The following is a 19,871-nucleotide window of genomic DNA, read 5'->3' as shown; positions in this document are numbered from 1 at the left end:
AAAGATAAATAACGCCTTTCTCTTTCTCCAACAGCTTAAGCTTTTGGAGAAGTTGGTTAGTTAACACTATACACAGTTTTCTTTGTACGGATAGTCTTGTATTGTAAGTCTTACCAAGGTTCTTAAAATCAGAATAGAATCATAAATCGTAAGAGGGTAAAATGAGTAATTATTTATTCTTTATTCAAAACCATTAAATTAAATATAAAATTCTATGATTTGTAATCCAAAGCACAAACTATATTCATCGTACAATAAATCATTAAAAAAACACAAACTATATTCATCATAATCATCATATAATTATCACAACTGTAAACAAAGCACAAACTCAAATCTATAATCATCATCATACAATTAATCATCTTACGAAGAAGTGCCAGTAGTAAACAAAGTATATTGAAATGATTTCCATATTGAAATCACAAACCGCTCTCAAAATTCAAAAGAAAAAGGCCCAAATCATTGAAATCACAATTAGTTATCAAGATCTAAAACACACAGAACTTGAATCATTGAAAACAACAACGGTTTTCCTTCTTCAAAAGTGTCATGTCCTGATGAGCTAATTTCATGTGAACAACGGTTTTCCTTCTTCTTATGCTTCTCTTCTTCCGCCTGGAAGAACAAACCGCTAGCAAAAAATGGTGTAGAAACCGCGACAGGTGCAACAAAAATCACGAGCAGGTGTAGAGTAAAACACAATTTATGGGATTTAGGAATTACTTCACTTGTTAGGTTATAAGTTGGAGCGGGGGGTTTATATACGAGGGTTTTTTTAATCGTAAAGGGCACACCGCAGAAAAATAAGTGAACAAAAAATCATTAAAAATCAAATTAAGAATAGTTTGAAATTTGAATCGTGCGATTTTTACAGAAAACGATTTTTCCTTCCGATTTGAATCATTCAACCATTGATTCGAACAACAATGAGTAACTAAATCATATGATTTTAACAACAACGAGTCTTACCTGTAATTTGTATGCTCTCCCAGTTGAACAATTCAAGTGTGTGTAGCTATTAACCAAAAGGTCATAGGCTCAAGCCCTTCTAGAGAAATTTATCTTTTATTTTATTCTTGAAGAATCTAAATTGATGGTATGGTGATGAATGTCCGGAGAGGAAGAGGAATGGTGGCCCCTTCCTGTTGGTCTGCTGAGAGAGAGTTCATAAGCCTTGTCGTTCAGGAGGAGAGCTTAGAAGCGATTTTAGAGTTAGTTTTGATGAGAAGGCTCTTACTCGTTTGGGATGCTTCTCTTGTATTAGAGTTTGAGGTGAGGAAGATCAAGATAATGATGGAGTGGCTGATCCCGTCGAGGACGCTTGGTTGGCCCCCCAAAGTAGAGAGCATAATCAGTTCGACCAATAATTAGAAGAAAGTAGGACAAATATGAGTGAGTGGTGTTGCAGCAAGTGCAGCTTCGCCAATTTCCAGCACATGATTGCCGGAAATGTGAAACATTTGTTCTAGCCATGATCGAGAGGTTCAACAGCAAGCCTCGACATTTAGTGGCCCTAGCATGATGGCAGTCCTAGGCTCCTGGCTCCTCTGACTATCACTTCTGGTCCTTCCGGTGGTTGTTCATCTCCATTCTCTAGCTCTACTGACATGGAGGTTCCTTCATGCTTACAAAGGTAATTTAGAGGAGCGATTAATTATAGGGTTGATGTTCGTAACCCAGTGCAGGTTCAAGGGGAGGAGAATCCGAATTGGAGGACAATGACTTGCAGAGTATGAAAGAGAATCAATCTACCAATGGTTGTTTGTGGTAGAGGTGTGGAGCATTGGTTGGTGCAAATAAGTGGTTTCAAAGGGCCCTTTTCATATGGTGGTGTAGACACCCACATTTTGCTTTACTTTAACCAACAATAACCTAATATATTGATCCATCCTCAAATTTTTTGAAAAAACAAAATGATAAAGAGATGTACCTGGTGAGATGATTAGATCCGAAAAATTGAAAAATACCCTGATTGGTGAATTTAGTGTGTTAAATCCATGTGAGAACCCCCTCTATCATTGATTTATATGTTTTAGGTCATTAATATCTTGATCTGACTTTACGGATCATCAATCAGGACAAAATAAGCTAGGGTCACTTCATAGCCCGGACCCTGATTCCATTCCGAGACCCGATTTCCGTAAATCGTTAGATCAATGGCAGATCTTGACCTGGGTCTAACCATCCAAAACCACCTAACCTCTCCTCTCATCCTAACCATCCAAACCTCACCTAACCTCACCTAACCTCTCCTCTCATCCTAACCATCCAAACCTCACCTAACCTCACCTAACCTCACCTAACCTTACCTAACCTCACCTAACCTTACCTAACCTCATCCTCTCATCCTAACCATCCAAAACCACCTAACCTCACCTAACCTCCTATCCCATTCTCCTATAAATACCCTCTCATCCCACCATCCAAGAGGAGAAGAAAAAGAACCCCTCTCTTAGAAAATTCATCCCTCTCCCTCATCTCTTCAAGGGTTCGGCCATCCTTGCCGGATCGGGTGATTTTATACGTTGGGTGATATATATCAAAAGCGGTCATTATCAAGCAAGGAATCATCTTCAAGGAATTAACATCAAAGAAAAATCAAACACAAAGTGGGTTTTCAAAGAGGTAGGCATTTATTTCAATTTTATGTAGGGTCTGTTTTCATGCATATCTTTTACTTTAAAAGAAAAACCATGTTAGGAAGCATCTAGGATCAATCTTTACTCATATTCTTCTTGATGGTAGACTTTGAAGTTATACATGTTTCCCTCTTCTCTTAACCCATCTGATCTTCATTTTTATTTTTCCCTAATGGTTCACACCCTGGTTCCCCCTGGTTAGCCTCTGGTTAGCTCCTGGTTGCACCCAGGTTCGCTGCTGGTTGCACCCAGGTTCGATACTGGTTGCACCCTGGTTCCCTGCTGGTTCGCACCCTGGTTCCCTGCTGGTTCGCACTCTGGTTCCCTACTAATTCGCACCCTGGTTCGCACCCTGGCCAGCCCCTGGTTGTACTCTGGTTCGTACCCTGGTTCACACCCTGGTTCCCCCTGGTTAGCCTCTGGTTAGACCCTGGTTGCACCCAGGTTCGTTGCTGGTTGCACCCAGGTTCGATACTGGTTCGCACCCTGGTTCCCTGCTGGTTCGCACTCTGGTTAGACCCTGGTTGCACCCAGGTTCGCTGCTGGTTGCACCCAGGTTCCCTGCTGGTTGCACCCTGGTTCCCCTGCTGGTTCGCACCCTGGTTCCCTGCTGGTTCGCACCCTGGTGCACCCTGGTCCGCACCCTGGTTTGTACCCTGCTTCCTCCTGGTTAGACCATGGCTAGTCTCGGGTTTGCTCCTAACTTAGACCCAACTCACTAAACCCCATACCCATAAGCCTTAAACCCTATAACCGAGTCACATCAACCCAAGCCATACCTTTGTCCACTCACTGAGGCACACCATTTATCCATAAATCTGGTTACATTAAATCTAACCCAGCCAGGCCACCTGCAGCTTAAGTCAAATCGCCCCAATACAATCCAACCAAGTGGGATCCCAACCCAGCTCAACTGAGTCAACTCTAGCCAACCTCCCTAGTCGAGTTGAGAGAGAGCGCGGCGGCTCGCGCCCCACCCCTCTCGCGGGATCAGGGTACCACAGTTTGGCGACTCTGCTGGGGACCACCTAACTTCATTAAAATTTCAAAAGATAATTCATTTGAATTTAATTTAACTGGCTCATAAAAACTCTATACTTGTTAGATTAGTTTGTCTTGTTTTAGTTTCTCATCACATTTTACTTGAACTTAATCTAACAAAACCTGAAGGCATCATAGATTGCGCAAACATATTGCACACACCTACATCACTTGCATCTAAACCCTTGCATCTCACGTACACACACATCCTATTTTAGGAACCCGGAGTGTTATCTAGCATGGTTGACTGGGATTTCATCACCTGGTGCCTCTGTGCTAGAGAAGCATTCCACCCTTAGCCTAGTACCTGTATGGTACGTAAACGGATCTCTTGTTCACGTACTGATACGCCGGACACTGGTACAGTATATCGAACAGGGATTCGCGCTAAGGGAACTCTTGGCCTTACCCCTAGATTAACCCACACATGCATGTAGTATACGAACACATGTGTATCACGTGTGTGAGCCTAGTTTAGGATATCCTACCTATTTGTGTCTAGATTAGGCCGTAGACCATCTTCCAATGGCTACGATCGGTCCTAGGTACACGAACAAAGTCATGAGTCGAGATCCTCTCTCCACTCCGCTTGATTAGGATTAGGGTTGATGCCTTCAGGTAACACTGATAAAATGTGAAAAAAAAAATTTCCCTTTGGGTTAGGATATAAATCCCATCATTTCCAAAGATCTCATAGGATTAGTCATTCATGATCTATCCGTTGAAAGTAATCCTATGCAATCTCATCTTTTGATCATGTGTCTATCATTCGTCTTTTGTGGGATTCGATTGTGTCTTCATTGGCGGAAATTGTGTCTCAATCATTTGATCGTGCAATCTTGATGATCCAATCTTGCCTGTACCCTTGATCTCTTCCTCCTCTAGGGGCTACCTTTTTCAAGAATATTTCTGCTAAATCCTTCAGAGTTTACTCTCAGAATCCTTGAGCTAGGGGCATTTCCCTATGCGAATCAGTCATCATTGTCCAAAATTGAAAGTATCAGCCATGATGATGTTCAGAACGAACAAGCCTTCGCCGAGCCTTCAACGCTAAACAGTTGCAGCAGTTAAAGTTTTAGTCACTTACTATTTTATGTTGAGTCAGTCATCATGGTCAGTATAATTGTTGAGTCCGGTCTTACAGTTAAAGGTCAATGCCTAGTCCAGGCAAGTTATCTTCTGTTTCCCTTTCTTATTTAGAGTTGTGAATCCTGAGCATGTTCAGGATAGGTCGTCTGATGTAATAGCTTTTCTTTAAATAAAATTTCAGTCAGTTCCAAAAAGTTCACTTGTGTCTGTTTCTTAAGTGTGCTTCTGATCTTAAAATAAGACTCCCTCCTCAAATGAGGACAAAATTGACGAAACTCCACTTGAGTCACAGCAATTACTTGAACGAGAGGAGGAGCGCCAATCCCAACCTTTCAAAGATGAAATTGAAATGATAAACACTGGCACTGAAACTTTGATTCAGTGAATGCCGATTGAAAATACATTACCCTCTAAAGAGTGTGAAGAATTGATAAAATTATTTCAAGAATAAGAAGATTGTCTAGAAAAGCTACAACCGATACCAGGGGCAAGACATAGATGGAAAGCTCAAAGAAAATGAAGAAAGTGAGAAGATATATGCTATACAAGGGGCATAGAGCGGAAACAACTTTCATATTTCTAATCAATGACCTTGGTTCTCAAATTCATAACATAAAGCCAACAAATTCAAGATGAAAAGTTCAAGAGCAAACAATGAAAAGTGATCATCAGATATCGAGAGTACGAATCCATAGATGGAGGATGTCAAAGAACAAGTTTCGCTCTATGAAAGTCAAAAGCACGTATTAGAATCTTGAAAGAAGAAGATCCATTATCTCTTACCTGGAAATGCCGTCAAACTCCGCGAAAAAAAAAAACAAAAGAGAAAAATAATAATAAATAAATAATCAGTACCAGAGGGACTCTAGTAACCTGGATCGATTCCCAATTTGAACATCAGAAGGCCTCCTTTGGCCGAATAAATCCCAAAATCAGAACCCAACGTCAAAAGAATACCGATTGCAAACCCTTCGAGCCTGAGTAAAATTTTCTTGAAAACCCATCAAACTCGGGGCATTCGCCCCCGAACTACGCGAGACCTGATCCCTACACTGGGGTACGTAGGCAGCTCGGTTAAACCGAATTCGGTCGATTCAAAAAAAAGAAAAGAAAAAGAAAAATCAATCGTTCCAAAAAAAAAAAAAGAGGGACAAGTTCCAAAAGAAGAGAAGTTAATTATTCCAGAAAGAAAAGAAAAAAGAAAAATCAATTAACCTTCAAACAATTTATCTTCAAACTAGGGGCATTCGCCTTGACCTACACACGACCTGATTCCTACCTTGGGATATGTAGGCAACCTGTTCACAGGTTCGGTCGAAATCTTTGTTGAGCCTTAAGCCATTCTTTGAAAAACCCTATCCTACCTATAAAAGTCCTTCTGGTGTTCAGAACTAATGAGCTAGGTCCTGAGATACAATAAAAAAATGAAATGATGATGAATAAGAAAAATAACGGAGTTTGAAGATCTGCTAGACTGAAAACCTGAAAGGGCGGTCTAGGCAAAATTTAAGATCATTCCCCTGCTAAGTTGAAAACCCGAAAGGGCAGCTTAGGCAAAAGCTAAGGGGATAGCCTGCTGGATCGAAAACCTAGAAAGGTGGTTCAGGCAAAAGTTAAGGTTAGCGCGGTCCGCCAAGTTAAAAACCCCGAAGAGGTGACTTGGTCACGGTAAGAGAATCATTACAAGAAGGCTACAGCCGGTATCAAGACTGAAGATCAACTGAAGTTCAAGCAAATTCAAGTGATATCCTCAAAACTGGGGGCATTGAAGCTAAGCAATCTTAGGGGTCGTAATTAAATTCTTGAGGCATTACTGTTTCAAGGAAGAAGTCCAGTGTTTATTATTTCAAAAAAAAAAAAAAAGCATTCCTCGAAAGGATAGACTTACCAAATAAAACGTTAACTAAGTCAGAAGCATTACTGTGTCTGTCAGTGTAGTTAGTCAATCTTTGTCATTCTAAGTTCACTCCTTCAGGGCTGCTCAATCCTTTGAGTAGTGCCTTTCATCTAAGTTTTCTCTTTAGAAAGAGTCAATCGTCGTTCCTATGTCCAAATGATGTAACTGTCTTGGTGAAGGAGGCCCGGCCTAGGCAGCTCCCTGCAATTATACCTGAAAGGGTTCGAGAATCTAGTCAAACAGCTACATTTCAAAGAAGATCAACTCAGAAGAGTTCAGAAGTAGAAACATCAGAAAGCCCAGCTTCCGTAAAAAGATCATACCCCAGGAAGGCACCTTAAGCTTGGAAGAGCCCCAGATGCAATGGTGGTTGAGCCAATTTCTCAGAAAGACGAACCATTAAAATTCGGAATCTCCTTCCAGTTTGTTAAATACTATCCTGGTCAAGAAATATTTATCTAAACACCTGTCAAGAGGCAAATCTCACTTTTCCATGATTATATCCGAGAGAGCCATTGTTCTAAATTACCAATCTCAAATGTCTTGTTCAAGGTTTCAGTTATCAAAATCCCCAGAAGACAAGACCAACAGTCTCATTGAGAAAAATCTTGTTGAAGTTTCATAAAAGTGTTCCTAATCCATTCTTGTTACTAATGGTTCTTCGTTCATAAGGTTGGTCGTCTCATCATTCGTCAAAGTCTTGGTTTCCAATATCTTTACTGGGCACGATCTATAATGTCCCCGATTTCATTGAGTTCAAAAAAAAAAAAAAAAAAAAAAATCCAAAATTCATCAAATCCAATCCCCGATTCAAACAAATCCAATCTTACGTCAAATTCAAGTTCATGAAAAATCTCATGTCCTCTTTGAGCCCTTTTGTGAAAGGTGCCTCATTTCTCGAGTCCATTTGTGAATGGTCTCGTCTTCTCCTTGAACCCGTTTGTGAACAGGTTTCTCATTCTCTGAGTCCATTTGTGAATGCTCTAATGTCCTCTTTGAGCCCGTTTGTGAACGGTGCCTCTGTTCTCGAGGCCATTTGTGAATGGTCTCATCTTCTCCTTGAGCCCGTTTGCGGACGGTACCTCATTTTCCAAAAATAAAAAAATTTATCAAATCCAAATCCTTAATTAAAAAAAAAAAAAAAAAAAAAATCCAATCCTACGTCAAATTCAAGTTCATAAAAAATCTCTAAATTCTTCGAGCCCGTTTGTGAACGGGGCCTCATTTCTCGAGTCCATTTGTGAATGGTCTTGTCTTCTCCTTGAGCCCGTTTGTGAACGGTGCCTCTTTTCTTCGAGTCCATACAACTATGGTCTCTTATCCTCTTTGAACATCATACATCTATGATGTCTCATTTCCTTGGAATCCGTACAAATACGGTATTTCATTCTCTTCGAGTCCATACAACTATGGTCTCTTATCCCCTTTGAACATCATACAACTATGATGTCTCATTTCCTTGGAATCCTTACAAATACGGTATTTCATTCTCTTCGAGTCCATACAACTATGGTCTCTTATACCCTTTGAACATCATACAACTATGATGTCTCATTTCCTTGGAATCCGTACAAATACGGTATTTCATTCTCTTCGAGTCCATACAACTATGGTCTCTTATCCCCTTTGAACATCATACAACTATGATGTCTCATTTCCTTGGAATCCGTACAAATACGGTATTTCATTCTCTTCAAGTCCATACAACTATGGTCTCTTATCCTTTTTGAACATCATACAACTATGATGTCTCATTTCCTTGGAATCCGTACAAATACGGTATTTCATTCTCTTCGAGTCCATACAACTTTGATCTCTTATACCCTTTGAACATCATACAACTATGATGTCTCATTTCCTTGGAATCCGTACAAATACGGTATTTCATTCTCTTCGAGTCCATACAACTATGGTCTCTTATCCCCTTTGAACATCATACAACTATGATGTCTCATTTCCTTGGAATCCGTACAAATACGGTATTTCATTCTCTTCAAATCCATACAACAATGATCTCTTATACCCTTTGAACATCATACAACTATGATGTCTCATTTCCTTGGAATCCGTATAAATACGGTATTTTATCTTGCCCAAGCCCATTCAAAAATGATGCTGCATTTTCATTAAGAATCTTTCAAAAGTCATCCATTATTCTCTCTGAGACCATTTGAAAATGACGCCTCATTTCCTCTGAAGCTGTTCAAAAGCGATATTCCTTTCCCTCCGAAAATCCATTTGAAAATGGTATCCCATTTCTCTCGTTGCCAGCGGCACCGCAGCGGGTTTGTTTTATTGCATTCCAATTCTAGGATTTCATCTAAGGTCTTGCATTATATTAGGGTACATTGTGTCTAGAGAGTTCTTTGTCGATTAAAGCTACGCAAAATGGTTCTGTCATTTTGACTTTGGTATTCGATGACTACGTCGTCTCTACCAAAGAGGGGCATCTGTAGACACCCACATTTTGCTTTACTTTAACCAACAATAACCTAATATATTGATCCATCCTCAAATTTTTTGAAAAAACAAAATGATAAAGAGATGTACCTGGTGAGATGATTAGATCCGAAAAATTGAAAAATACCCTGATTGGTGAATTTAGTGTGTTAAATCCATGTGAGAACCCCCTCTATCATTGATTTATATGTTTTAGGTCATTAATATCTTGATCTGACTTTACGGATCATCAATCAGGACAAAATAAGCTAGGGTCACTTCATAGCCCGGACCCTGATTCCATTCCGAGACCCGATTTCCGTAAATCGTTAGATCAATGGCAGATCTTGACCTGGGTCTAACCATCCAAAACCACCTAACCTCTCCTCTCATCCTAACCATCCAAACCTCACCTAACCTCACCTAACCTCTCCTCTCATCCTAACCATCCAAACCTCACCTAACCTCACCTAACCTCACCTAACCTTACCTAACCTCACCTAACCTTACCTAACCTCATCCTCTCATCCTAACCATCCAAAACCACCTAACCTCACCTAACCTCCTATCCCATTCTCCTATAAATACCCTCTCATCCCACCATCCAAGAGGAGAAGAAAAAGAACCCCTCTCTTAGAAAATTCATCCCTCTCCCTCATCTCTTCAAGGGTTCGGCCATCCTTGCCGGATCGGGTGATTTTATACGTTGGGTGATATATATCAAAAGCGGTCATTATCAAGCAAGGAATCATCTTCAAGGAATTAACATCAAAGAAAAATCAAACACAAAGTGGGTTTTCAAAGAGGTAGGCATTTATTTCAATTTTATGTAGGGTCTGTTTTCATGCATATCTTTTACTTTAAAAGAAAAACCATGTTAGGAAGCATCTAGGATCAATCTTTACTCATATTCTTCTTGATGGTAGACTTTGAAGTTATACATGTTTCCCTCTTCTCTTAACCCATCTGATCTTCATTTTTATTTTTCCCTAATGGTTCACACCCTGGTTCCCCCTGGTTAGCCTCTGGTTAGCTCCTGGTTGCACCCAGGTTCGCTGCTGGTTGCACCCAGGTTCGATACTGGTTGCACCCTGGTTCCCTGCTGGTTCGCACCCTGGTTCCCTGCTGGTTCGCACTCTGGTTCCCTACTAATTCGCACCCTGGTTCGCACCCTGGCCAGCCCCTGGTTGTACTCTGGTTCGTACCCTGGTTCACACCCTGGTTCCCCCTGGTTAGCCTCTGGTTAGACCCTGGTTGCACTCAGGTTCGTTGCTGGTTGCACCCAGGTTCGATACTGGTTCGCACCCTGGTTCCCTGCTGGTTCGCACTCTGGTTAGACCCTGGTTGCACCCAGGTTCGCTGCTGGTTGCACCCAGGTTCCCTGCTGGTTGCACCCTGGTTCCCCTGCTGGTTCGCACCCTGGTTCCCTGCTGGTTCGCACCCTGGTGCACCCTGGTCCGCACCCTGGTTTGTACCCTGCTTCCTCCTGGTTAGACCATGGCTAGTCTCGGGTTTGCTCCTAACTTAGACCCAACTCACTAAACCCCATACCCATAAGCCTTAAACCCTATAACCGAGTCACATCAACCCAAGCCATACCTTTGTCCACTCACTGAGGCACACCATTTATCCATAAATCTGGTTACATTAAATCTAACCCAGCCAGGCCACCTGCAGCTTAAGTCAAATCGCCCCAATACAATCCAACCAAGTGGGATCCCAACCCAGCTCAACTGAGTCAACTCTAGCCAACCTCCCTAGTCGAGTTGACCCAACTCTCTAGTCGAGTATGCTCAACCTCTTTAACCGATTGGACTCTCCCCTTAGTTGACTCAATCCAATTCCTTAATCAACCCATCCCAATGCAACCGAGTCGCATTCGACCAAGTGGCGGCCTTCCATGTCACAACCGAGTCATTCCCCTATTCTACTAATGCCCGTTTACACCTAATAGAACTTCCTCCCTTTTGCCTAACCAAGTCATATCCCAACACAATCTGAGTCGCATGTCTGAATCCATTTGGCCGAATCTCATAAGCCCGCCCATTTTGAATTCCCAAAATTCAAACCCTTGATGATTCCTATATGCTCAATTCTTTGATGCAAATTCCCAATTCCAAAATCCCATTGCTAAATCAATGTTTCTGAATCTCAAGTCCAATGCTCAAATACAAACCCGATTCCTGATCCAAATACCAATTCTGTTTTCCAAAATCCAAGTAACCTCCCCAGTGGAACTACGTGTGGCTTGATCCCCATCACGGGGTACGTAGGCAATTTGGCACTCCCAAGTTCAGTCGCACCTTTCTCTATCTTTCCCATTCCCTCACACTATTCATCATCTCGATTCATCTCGTGTCTCTCGGAACCATTGGATTATGGTTTCCGTCGTAAGAACCCTTAGAGCCCAATTTAGGAACAATGGTGTCGTGTCGTGTTGTGTCCTAAGTTTTAGGGAGTCCTAGAGTTAGGAGTCCAGCCTCATCACGGACGCTTGCTATGTATAGCAACCGTGCCATAGGTCAAGTTACACTAGTCATCCAGTTTTTCCCTAGGACAAGCCTAGTAAACTAGGATGTAGGCTAACCTGCATTAGTCTAAGGGACAACTTGCATTTAGATAGGATCATATAGCATCTTCGATGAAATCCTAAGATAATAAAATCCTCAACTTGAATTAAATAACTTCTCTTAAAACTGTTGAAACAGTCAATCCCGTCTAGATCGGTGTCCTAGTTGATTTAGGCATATGTAGCTTAGCTTAGGTGCACCGAACTACGTCGACTCTGATCCCAGTGAGGCTTGGGTACGTAGGCAGCTTGGATGTCTGACGGCATACCACCCGCGAGTCGGCACCACAACAAATTGTGGTGTTTTGTATATTAATTTTCTTGTAAATGCTTAATCAAATCACTTAGGACTTTCCATGAAATTAGAATTTTATGAGAACTTTCACTTCGATTGAATCCAGACAAATTAATAAATCAAGATACACATTTAGGATTCACATTGAAATTAGATGTTAGGATGCATGTCACTTAGTTCGCACTTTAACATAGAGTTGAATGAGCCATTTAAAATAAATTTAAAAGAGTTAGCTTTTGGAATCGAAGACCGATTATCGGGCAGGAATGGTGCATGTGGCGGATAACTCCCCATACCTTCCATTCTCGTAACCAGGTAGCGAGTCTAGATTTCTGGTTAATTACGGGTCCTAGATCCCACATCTAGGTGGCGACTCTGTCAGTCTCTTTCGTGTGGAATTCGGATTGCCTTAGTGATCCCAAGTTCACAGGAAAGATTAATTCAAATCAACATTAAAATGCACACGCCAATCGCGTGGGTACGAGAGACCAAGAGAGAGAGCGCGGCGGCTCGCGCCCCACCCCTCTCGCGGGACAGGGTACCACAGGTGGTGATAGGCCCCTTTGAGGTGCTCGTTTCCGTTTCCTTAACTGAAACCCCAGATGTTGACACGACGGTCTTAGCTCTGTGTGGTACGTTCAGGCGTCTTGTGAAATGGGACAAACTTCTGGGGCTTCCTGCCTGAAAGGAGCATTGGAGTGTACTGAAGTGGATTATCAGATACTTAAAGGGAACTACAAGATAGGTCCCTTTGAGGTGCTCGTTTCCTTAACTGAAACCCCAGATATTGACACGACGGTCTTAGCTCTGTGTGGTATGTTCAGGCGTCTTGTGAAATGGGACAAACTTCTGGGGCTTCCTGCCTGAAAGGATCATTGGAGTGTACTGAAGTGGATTATCACATACTTAAAGGGAAGTATGAGTTTTGGCTTGGTGTATGGCATGAGAAGAAATTGAAGATGGCTTGACAGGCTATATGGATTCAGATTATGCAGGAGACTTGGACAAGATCTTTTACATAGGGTTATGCATTTACATTAGTAAATGTTCCCATCGTTTTGAAAATCGTTCGATTTACGATTCAAATCAAATCTTATGCATTTCAATTTGAATCCCATGATTGAATCTTAATTTGTATGGATCGTGAGATTTCCGAATTGTAAATACTATTAAATCGTAAATATTACGATTCCTACAATTCATGCGATTTATCCCAGTTAAGTTTTGTATAAAAGAAAATAGGACTTTCTTTTGAAAGAGACCCATTTCCTTCTTAGTCAGAAGAAGCCTTTGAAAACTCTCTTGTGAGAAGGAAGAAAGGAGAGGACTTCGAACGGATTGAAACAGTTTGAACCAGTCAAGTACAGTGCGTGTGCTTGAGGGCATTATTTACATCTAGGAGGGATACAACTATAGTGAGGAACTGAGGACAACATCAACAACTTACAAACTTTTTATTATTTCTCTATCTAACATTATTTGATTCAAGCAGTTCTTAGACCAGTAACAAGAACGAACAATGGGCACCCTAGGAAACAGCAGATTGAAACATGGAAAGAAATTTCAACTTCCTAGATCCTTTATGAATCCATCTTTTATATCATATCTTGGGTTTGAGACCTTACTCTAGAATTCAATCATTAGATCTTTGGATTGATAGCTTGGGCGATGACTCTTATTGTTCTGAGCTATTTTATTCTTCCGTTGCTTTAGATCTGAATTTCTAGAAACTTTGATGAACGGATCCTTTTTACAAGCCGATCTGAGATAGTGGTAAATTTATATATATTTTTGGGCTTCTCGGTACCATTATTTCATTTCATATTGAATATTTATGTGCTATGCCTCTGAAAGTTTAATTGTTCCTATGGCATTGTAACATGCAAGAATATTTGGCTGATTTGTCACTTCTGAAATAATTATTTTGTAACAGAACAACAAGAAACCCACACTCTATTGAAAGGTACACAGGTGGATCTTCCTCAGGCCCTGCAGCAATTGTAGCCTCTGGACTATGGCCAGCTGCTCTAGGAACGGATGGCAGAGGTTCTAATTAAATAATTATTTGTTAGATTTATAAGTTATAACTAAGTGGCCTTTGGTAATGTTGGTCCTAACTAATAGTGCATTTTCTTTGTGAAAGGCAGGTTCGATTCGAATTCCGTCTTCGCTCTGTGGTGTTGTGGGCTTGAAAACAACATATGGGCGGACTAACATGAAAGGGTAATTTGCCGTACATTAGTTCTCAGCTATTATGAAGCTCTCTACTTATGTGGCTTCTGCTTTTCAAGTTATGATATTATAAATGTCTGATACCATCCTTGCTTTCTTTATTCAGGCTTCCGAGATGTGAATTTTTTTTCATTTAAAGTGCTACCTGTAAAAATAAATAGTCATGTGCCTTCTAGTAGTTTTTTTATTAGTGGACTAGATTTCAGTATGTTATGGTGTAACCTGTGAGGTACGAAAAATTTAATATACTTACCATTCAATTAATCTAGAATACAAAGAAGGTTAAACTCACCTTGATCGGCCATTTGGGATGGTCCATCTGGGCTGGATCTTCTACCGCCTCTCTGGATGATCAGATTTCTGATGGGAAAGATCTTCGTATGATCAGTTAGATGGCAGCAGAGATCAACCCCTGTATTTGTAGAAAAAAAGCTGCTAGTGTTCCACGCATGGAAGACCTCTAATAAGTTTAATCAACTACTAATCCTGACATATTTAAACCTAGGGCTACAATAAAAGATCCATGTGTAATTATGATAAGATGCACTGATTACCCTTATACCTTTTATTGATCACTTGGTCAATCAGTCAATGGATAAATCCAGTAATTTCACACTAAACCCCCTCTTCAATCTAGATCACTGATCTATGATCAGTTACCCACATAAGGGCTTACATTTGATTCTCCCCAAATTGAATGTTTGTGGCATGTATTTAAAAGATGAACTCACAGAGCGAGGGTTTCCACTTATGATGCAAAAAATGAGTACAATACACTATTAATAGTAAAATTGCATTCGTGACATAGTCATGCCATATTTCATTTCTCATGTCATAGGTTTCCAGCAACTCTCTCTATTGCTTATTTTTGACAATGGAGAGATGAGTGTAAATGTGTTTCTAGTTTGTAGAGCCCAGAAACATAAAAATATATATTTGGAAGTACTTTTGCTCTTTTGTGGGAGGAAGAAGTAGGGAGTAGTGTGGTGGTGCAGTGGTGCTTGATTATAGGTGGAGGCAATAGAGTATAGCTCCACTTAGGTCTGGTGGTTGTGGACCATATGGTTTGTTTGGTCCACAGAGTTTTGTTGTTATGAGGGTCCAAGAGACACCAATAGGTGATTAAATTGCAATTAAATGTCATATATTTATATTTGTACAGTTGACATCGATTTCGATTTGTAAGGCAATTCCTTCGAGTTTCCCCTTTCGTTCTCTGGTAGGGGAAAGAATTTTTGGGTACAGAAGCAACCCGCTCAAGGCATGCCAGAAATGTCAGAAATGGTGATTCCAACAATGAGAAGTGTTAGGTCTAAAATTGGTAACAGGTTATGGTAGGGCCGGAAGGGCTGATCTGGCAAGCCACAGCTGAAGGGCTAATGGAGTCCTGCGCTGCACAAGGGCACAGACAAGGATACAAAGGGTCAGAAGACCAACCCGGAGTGGTGCTCCGGACGGGCGCTTCGACACTCAAGTCAGTATGAGCAGGAGTGCAGAGCAATGTCAGAGCAAAAAGCTTAGGGTTTTGATCTCAGATCCCTCACCTTAGCACAAATGAGGGCTATTTATAGTGATCCTGAGCCACCTGTCCAGGACAGGTGGTAGCCCCTGTATGGACCAGGTTTCATACCTAGGAGGGGCAGGTGGAAGTCCCCGATTGGTCCAGGTGTCATACCTAGCAGGGACAGGTGTTGGCTTTGCAGTGGTCCTTGTAAGGGCCACGTGTCAACAGCCGATTGGTTGCAGATTTTGGACCCCATCAGTTGCCCCCTGGTTCTCCGAGTCGTGACAGTGGCTAGGGGAAGCAAAAAGAGGGTTAAAACAGCATCCGGCCGGCCTTAAGGCCTCTGGGCAGCTGGGGCCGGCCTCAGACTGGACCAGAAGAAACCGCGGCCGGACAGGGGCCTCCGGGCGGCCTGGTCCGGCCTTGAAGCTTGGCCTGAAGGAGCACAGCCGGACAGGAGCCTCTGGGCTATCCAGTCCGGCCAAAATTTGGACCAGAAGTCTGGCCGGCCAAACCTCCTGGGCGTCATGGCCGGGCAGATATCCTGTCCGGCTTAGGCTGTGGACGGCCAGGCCGGGCAGGTCGTTTGGCATCTAGCGATTGCGCCATATCCTGTCCGGCTTAGGCGCTGGACGGCCAGGCCGGGCAGGTCTTTTGGCGTCTAGCGATTGCGCCATATCCTGTCCAGCTAAGGCGCTGGACGGCCAGGCTGGGCAGGTCTTTTGTCGCCTAGCGATTGCGCCATATCCTGTCCGGCTTAGGCGCTGGACGGCCAGGCCGGGCAGGTCTTTTGGCGCCTAGCGATTGCGCCATATCCTGTCCGGCTTAGGCGCTGGACGGCCAAGCCGGGCAGGTCTTTTGGCGTCTAGCGATTGCGCCATATCCTGTCCGGCTTAGGCTGTGGACGGCCAGGCCGGGCAGGTCTTTTGTCGCCTAGCTATTACGCCATATCCTGTCCGGCTAAGGCGCTGGACGGCCAGGCCGGGCAGGTCTTTTGTCGCCTAATCACTTTGGTACTTGTGCCTCGCATTTAATGCGGACGGCGCATTTAATGCGGACGGCGCATTTAATGCGGTAGGTGACGTGGCGCACTCTGGCTGGTGGGAAAAGGGCGGGATTTTTCCCGCTCTTCCCAGCCTATATATACCGGAGTTTTACTCCTCATTTTTCACTTTTCACATTTTACTCTCCTCCTCTTTTGCTCGGCTATTCAAATTTCTGCCCGCTTCGGATTAGTGAGCCCGGAGATCTTCGGTCAACACTTCAGTTCGGTAATTTCTTTTAGCTTTTTTTTTCTCCCCTTTTAATGTCTAGCACTAGTTCGGAGTCGGACTCTGGCTCAGAGGAGCCCGGTTCGACCAGTAGTATGGGGTCCGGGGCGTCGGAGAGGACGAGGCCGGCCTCTCCTACGGAGGCCGGTGTTGAGGACGAAGAGATAATAATTGTAGACGAGAAGAGCGGGGAGGAAGTGATTGTGGACTTAGACACAATCCCGGTCCGTGGGGACGGACCGCACCGGGTAGAAACCAGTGGCGACGAAGAAGACGTTGAGGCGGTAGTTCCTCGTTCGCCGCGCGCCCATCGAGGTGATAGCGGAGGCACGGATGGAGGCGAATCCGCAGTACAACATCGGGGCCCTGCGCGAGGTGAACCGTCTGGGGCCGGGCAAACTTCAGGCCGTCAGGGACAAATACTGTATCCCTGACCGGTACACTTTGAGGGCGGCCGTTGAAGGGGACCGGGCCAGCAACGATAGTGCAGATCTCTGCCTATAAGAAGAAGCCTTCCGGGCCGGGCTCAGGCTTCCCTTGCATCCATTTTTTGTCGATGTGCTGAGGTACTACGGGCTGGCGGTTACACAGGTCGTGCCGAACTCTTGGAGGACGCTGATCGGCTTTCTTTATCTTTTGGGAGTTCGTCTCCGTAGGAACCCCACCATGCCCTTCTTCAGGATGTGTGCGCACCTGAAGAGGCACAAGGACGGCGGCTGGATCTACATCAGCCAACGGCCCGAAGTGAAAATGATCACTGGCATACCTACTTCCATTCACACATGGAAGAACAGGTTTTTCTACGCTAGGGACACCGAGCCGGGCTCCCACTGGCCGTTCTTGTTAGAATGGAGAACGCCGGATACCCAGAACCTTAGTCAGAAACCAGCCCTTGAGGGTTACGACCACATGACCTTCGCTCTGATCAGAGAAGAGCTGAAGCGTTGTCAAATAAACTGCTCGGAGTTCTCCGGGGAGGCCGTCCTGGTAGCGCTCGGGATCAGTCGTGCGACGCCGGCACGTACGTAGACTCTTTAGGCCAGCTTTTATTTTTTGAACTGTTCCTTCTTTTCTTTTTTTTATAGTTCTAACTGTGTTCTGTTCTCGCGTTCAGAAATGGTGAAGCAGATGTCCATGCTGGACAAGATCAGGCAGACCTCCCAAGCGTCCCCAACGCAGGAGCAGCCCCAAACCAAGGGCAAGAAAAGAAAGGTGCCGGAGTCAACTCCGGCAATGGCCGCACTGGCCGAGCCACTTAAAAGCAGCCGGGCGACGCATAAGCTTTCCGTCAAGTCGAGCCGGGCAAATCTCGCCAGACAGAGCTCCGGGTCTGCAGGGGTGACAAAGCCCCAACACATCAGGCCGGTCCTGGGCATCCCTGTCGCCACGGCGGCGAGAGGCGACAACGTCTTCCGCCCGAACTGGGCGGTGCAGAAAACGGACACCGGCCTGGGGGATAGCCGGGTGGCCGCGGAAGTGGTGTACCAGGGCGTCCTCCCGCGCGACCGGCGGGACGTCGAGAATGAGGCGCCGGAGACCTGCGAAGCGGCAATCACCTCCGCCCTCTATCAACTCCAGGTGTACTCAAAGGACATGGCCAAGAAGCGTTATCTCTTCTCTGAGACGCTCACACAGATAGAGTCTGAGAAGAGCCAGCTCCAGAAGGAGAAGGACAGGCTTACCGAAGCCGTCCAGATCAAAGAGGCCACATTCAACAGCTTGAAGGACGAGCTGCAGAGGGTCAAAAACCAGGCCGTGCAGGATCTCCTAAATGCGAAGGAGAGAGCCGATCAGAGGGAGAAGGCGGCTATCACGGCGGCCGTGAAAGCAGCAGTGAGGGAGGCCGTGAAGGAAACTGAGAAGAGGAAGGACACACAGTTCTTCAACCTGGGCCTCCAGGCCTACAAGGCGGGGTTCCTTTTCTGCTCCGATCAGGTGAAGAAGACTTACCCCGACATTTCCCTGGACGGACTGGCCGTCCCGTATGCACCTCCGGAGGAGGGGGAGGACGAGGAGGAAGACGAACCAGACTCCTCCCAACCCATCGAGGTGGAACAGGAAGTCGTTCTGGCTTCCGAGGTCACCGCCCCAACCACTGAGGCCGGCCAGGTTGCAGTCCCTACTTCAGAGGCAGTCACCGAGGAGGTGGTCGACGAGGAGGCCTGAGTGGCAGCCCTCTTGCTCCTATCTTTCTTTTTGGTTGTGTACTTTTTGTAATGGCCCATGAGGCTCATTCTTTGTAAGCCAGCTCGGCGAAAAGGGCACTTTTGTAATATGAATACAAATTCAATTTTGTCCAACTGTCTATACGGCTGCCTTGCTTTTTGTACTTATGACTTCTGTGCTGCTTCCTTGTCTTTCTGCCGAGCCGGAGTGGTTGTCCGGATGTCATTGGCCGAGCTGGTCTGTAAGCCAATTAGGACGAGCCGGAGTAAACCACTCCTGCCCTCTAAGTCTGCAAACACTTAGAGTCTTTGAGGTGGTTTTCCACTAGGGCGGGTCCATGGTTGGAACTGATCTCCACACCAAATTGGATGCGCCGGAGTGCACCAGTGCCGCTCTCTAAGCCTGCAAACACTTAGGCTGAGAGCTAAGTCTGCAAACACTGTGGACGGCCAGGCCGGGCAGGTCTTTTGGCGTCTAGCGATTGCGCCATATCCTGTCCGGCTTAGGCTGTGGACGGCCAGGCCGGGCAGGTCTTTTGGCGTCTAGCAATTGTGCCATATCCTGTCCGGCTTAGGCTGTGGACGGCCAGGCCGGGCAGGTCTTTTGGCGTCTAGCGATTGCGCCATATCCTGTCCAGATTAGGCTGTGGACGGCCAGGCCGGGCAGGTCTTTTGGCGTCTAGCGATTGCGCCATATCCTGTCCGGCTTAGGCTGTGGACGGCCAGG

General features: G+C 44.4%; 1 protein-coding gene and 1 long non-coding RNA gene across 6 annotated transcripts; both read left to right on the top strand.

The window, feature by feature from the left end:
* The first annotated feature begins 1,848 nt into the window (after window positions 1-1,848).
* LOC143885319 (uncharacterized) lies at window positions 1,849-7,522 on the top strand. Its single transcript, XR_013253200.1, has 2 exons — window positions 1,849-2,628; window positions 2,845-7,522. It is a non-coding gene; the product is annotated as an uncharacterized LOC143885319 (long non-coding RNA).
* A 1,140-nt stretch (window positions 7,523-8,662) lies between these two features.
* On the top strand, window positions 8,663-19,360 carry LOC143885318 (uncharacterized). Of its 5 annotated transcripts, none has more exons than XM_077389427.1 (5): window positions 8,663-9,914; window positions 13,906-14,018; window positions 14,120-14,195; window positions 14,311-18,000; window positions 18,094-19,360. In XM_077389427.1, exons 4-5 carry the CDS (start codon window positions 17,646-17,648, stop codon window positions 19,143-19,145), a joined length of 1,407 nt encoding a protein of 468 aa, XP_077245542.1. In that variant the 5' UTR covers window positions 8,663-9,914; window positions 13,906-14,018; window positions 14,120-14,195; window positions 14,311-17,645; the 3' UTR covers window positions 19,146-19,360. The 5 variants fall into 5 exon arrangements, 4 of the variants coding, with proteins under 4 accessions (XP_077245542.1, XP_077245543.1, XP_077245545.1 ...); XM_077389428.1 differs by having other exon boundaries at window positions 14,116-14,195; XM_077389430.1 differs by lacking the exon at window positions 14,311-18,000 and having other exon boundaries at window positions 8,671-9,914.
* Window positions 19,361-19,871: the final 511 nt, after the last annotated feature.

The sequence above is a fragment of the Tasmannia lanceolata genome, unplaced genomic scaffold (assembly GCF_043159265.1).
Source record: "Tasmannia lanceolata isolate RefF3 unplaced genomic scaffold, GAP_Taslan_0.1 ptg000008l, whole genome shotgun sequence".
NCBI classification, from domain to species: Eukaryota; Viridiplantae; Streptophyta; class Magnoliopsida; order Canellales; family Winteraceae; genus Tasmannia; species Tasmannia lanceolata.
This window is presented reverse-complemented; position numbering and strand designations above follow the sequence as displayed.

What these genes read in the sequence shown, in the direction of transcription:
- LOC143885318 (XM_077389427.1), top strand. Translation starts at nt 17,646, where the DNA reads ATGCCCTTCTTCAGGATGTGTGCGCACCTGAAGAGGCACAAGGACGGC. An exon ending in CAGTCGTGCGACGCCGGCAC is followed by an intron (nt 18,001 to 18,093) that starts GTACGTAGACTC and finishes TCTCGCGTTCAG; the next exon opens with AAATGGTGAAGCAGATGTCC.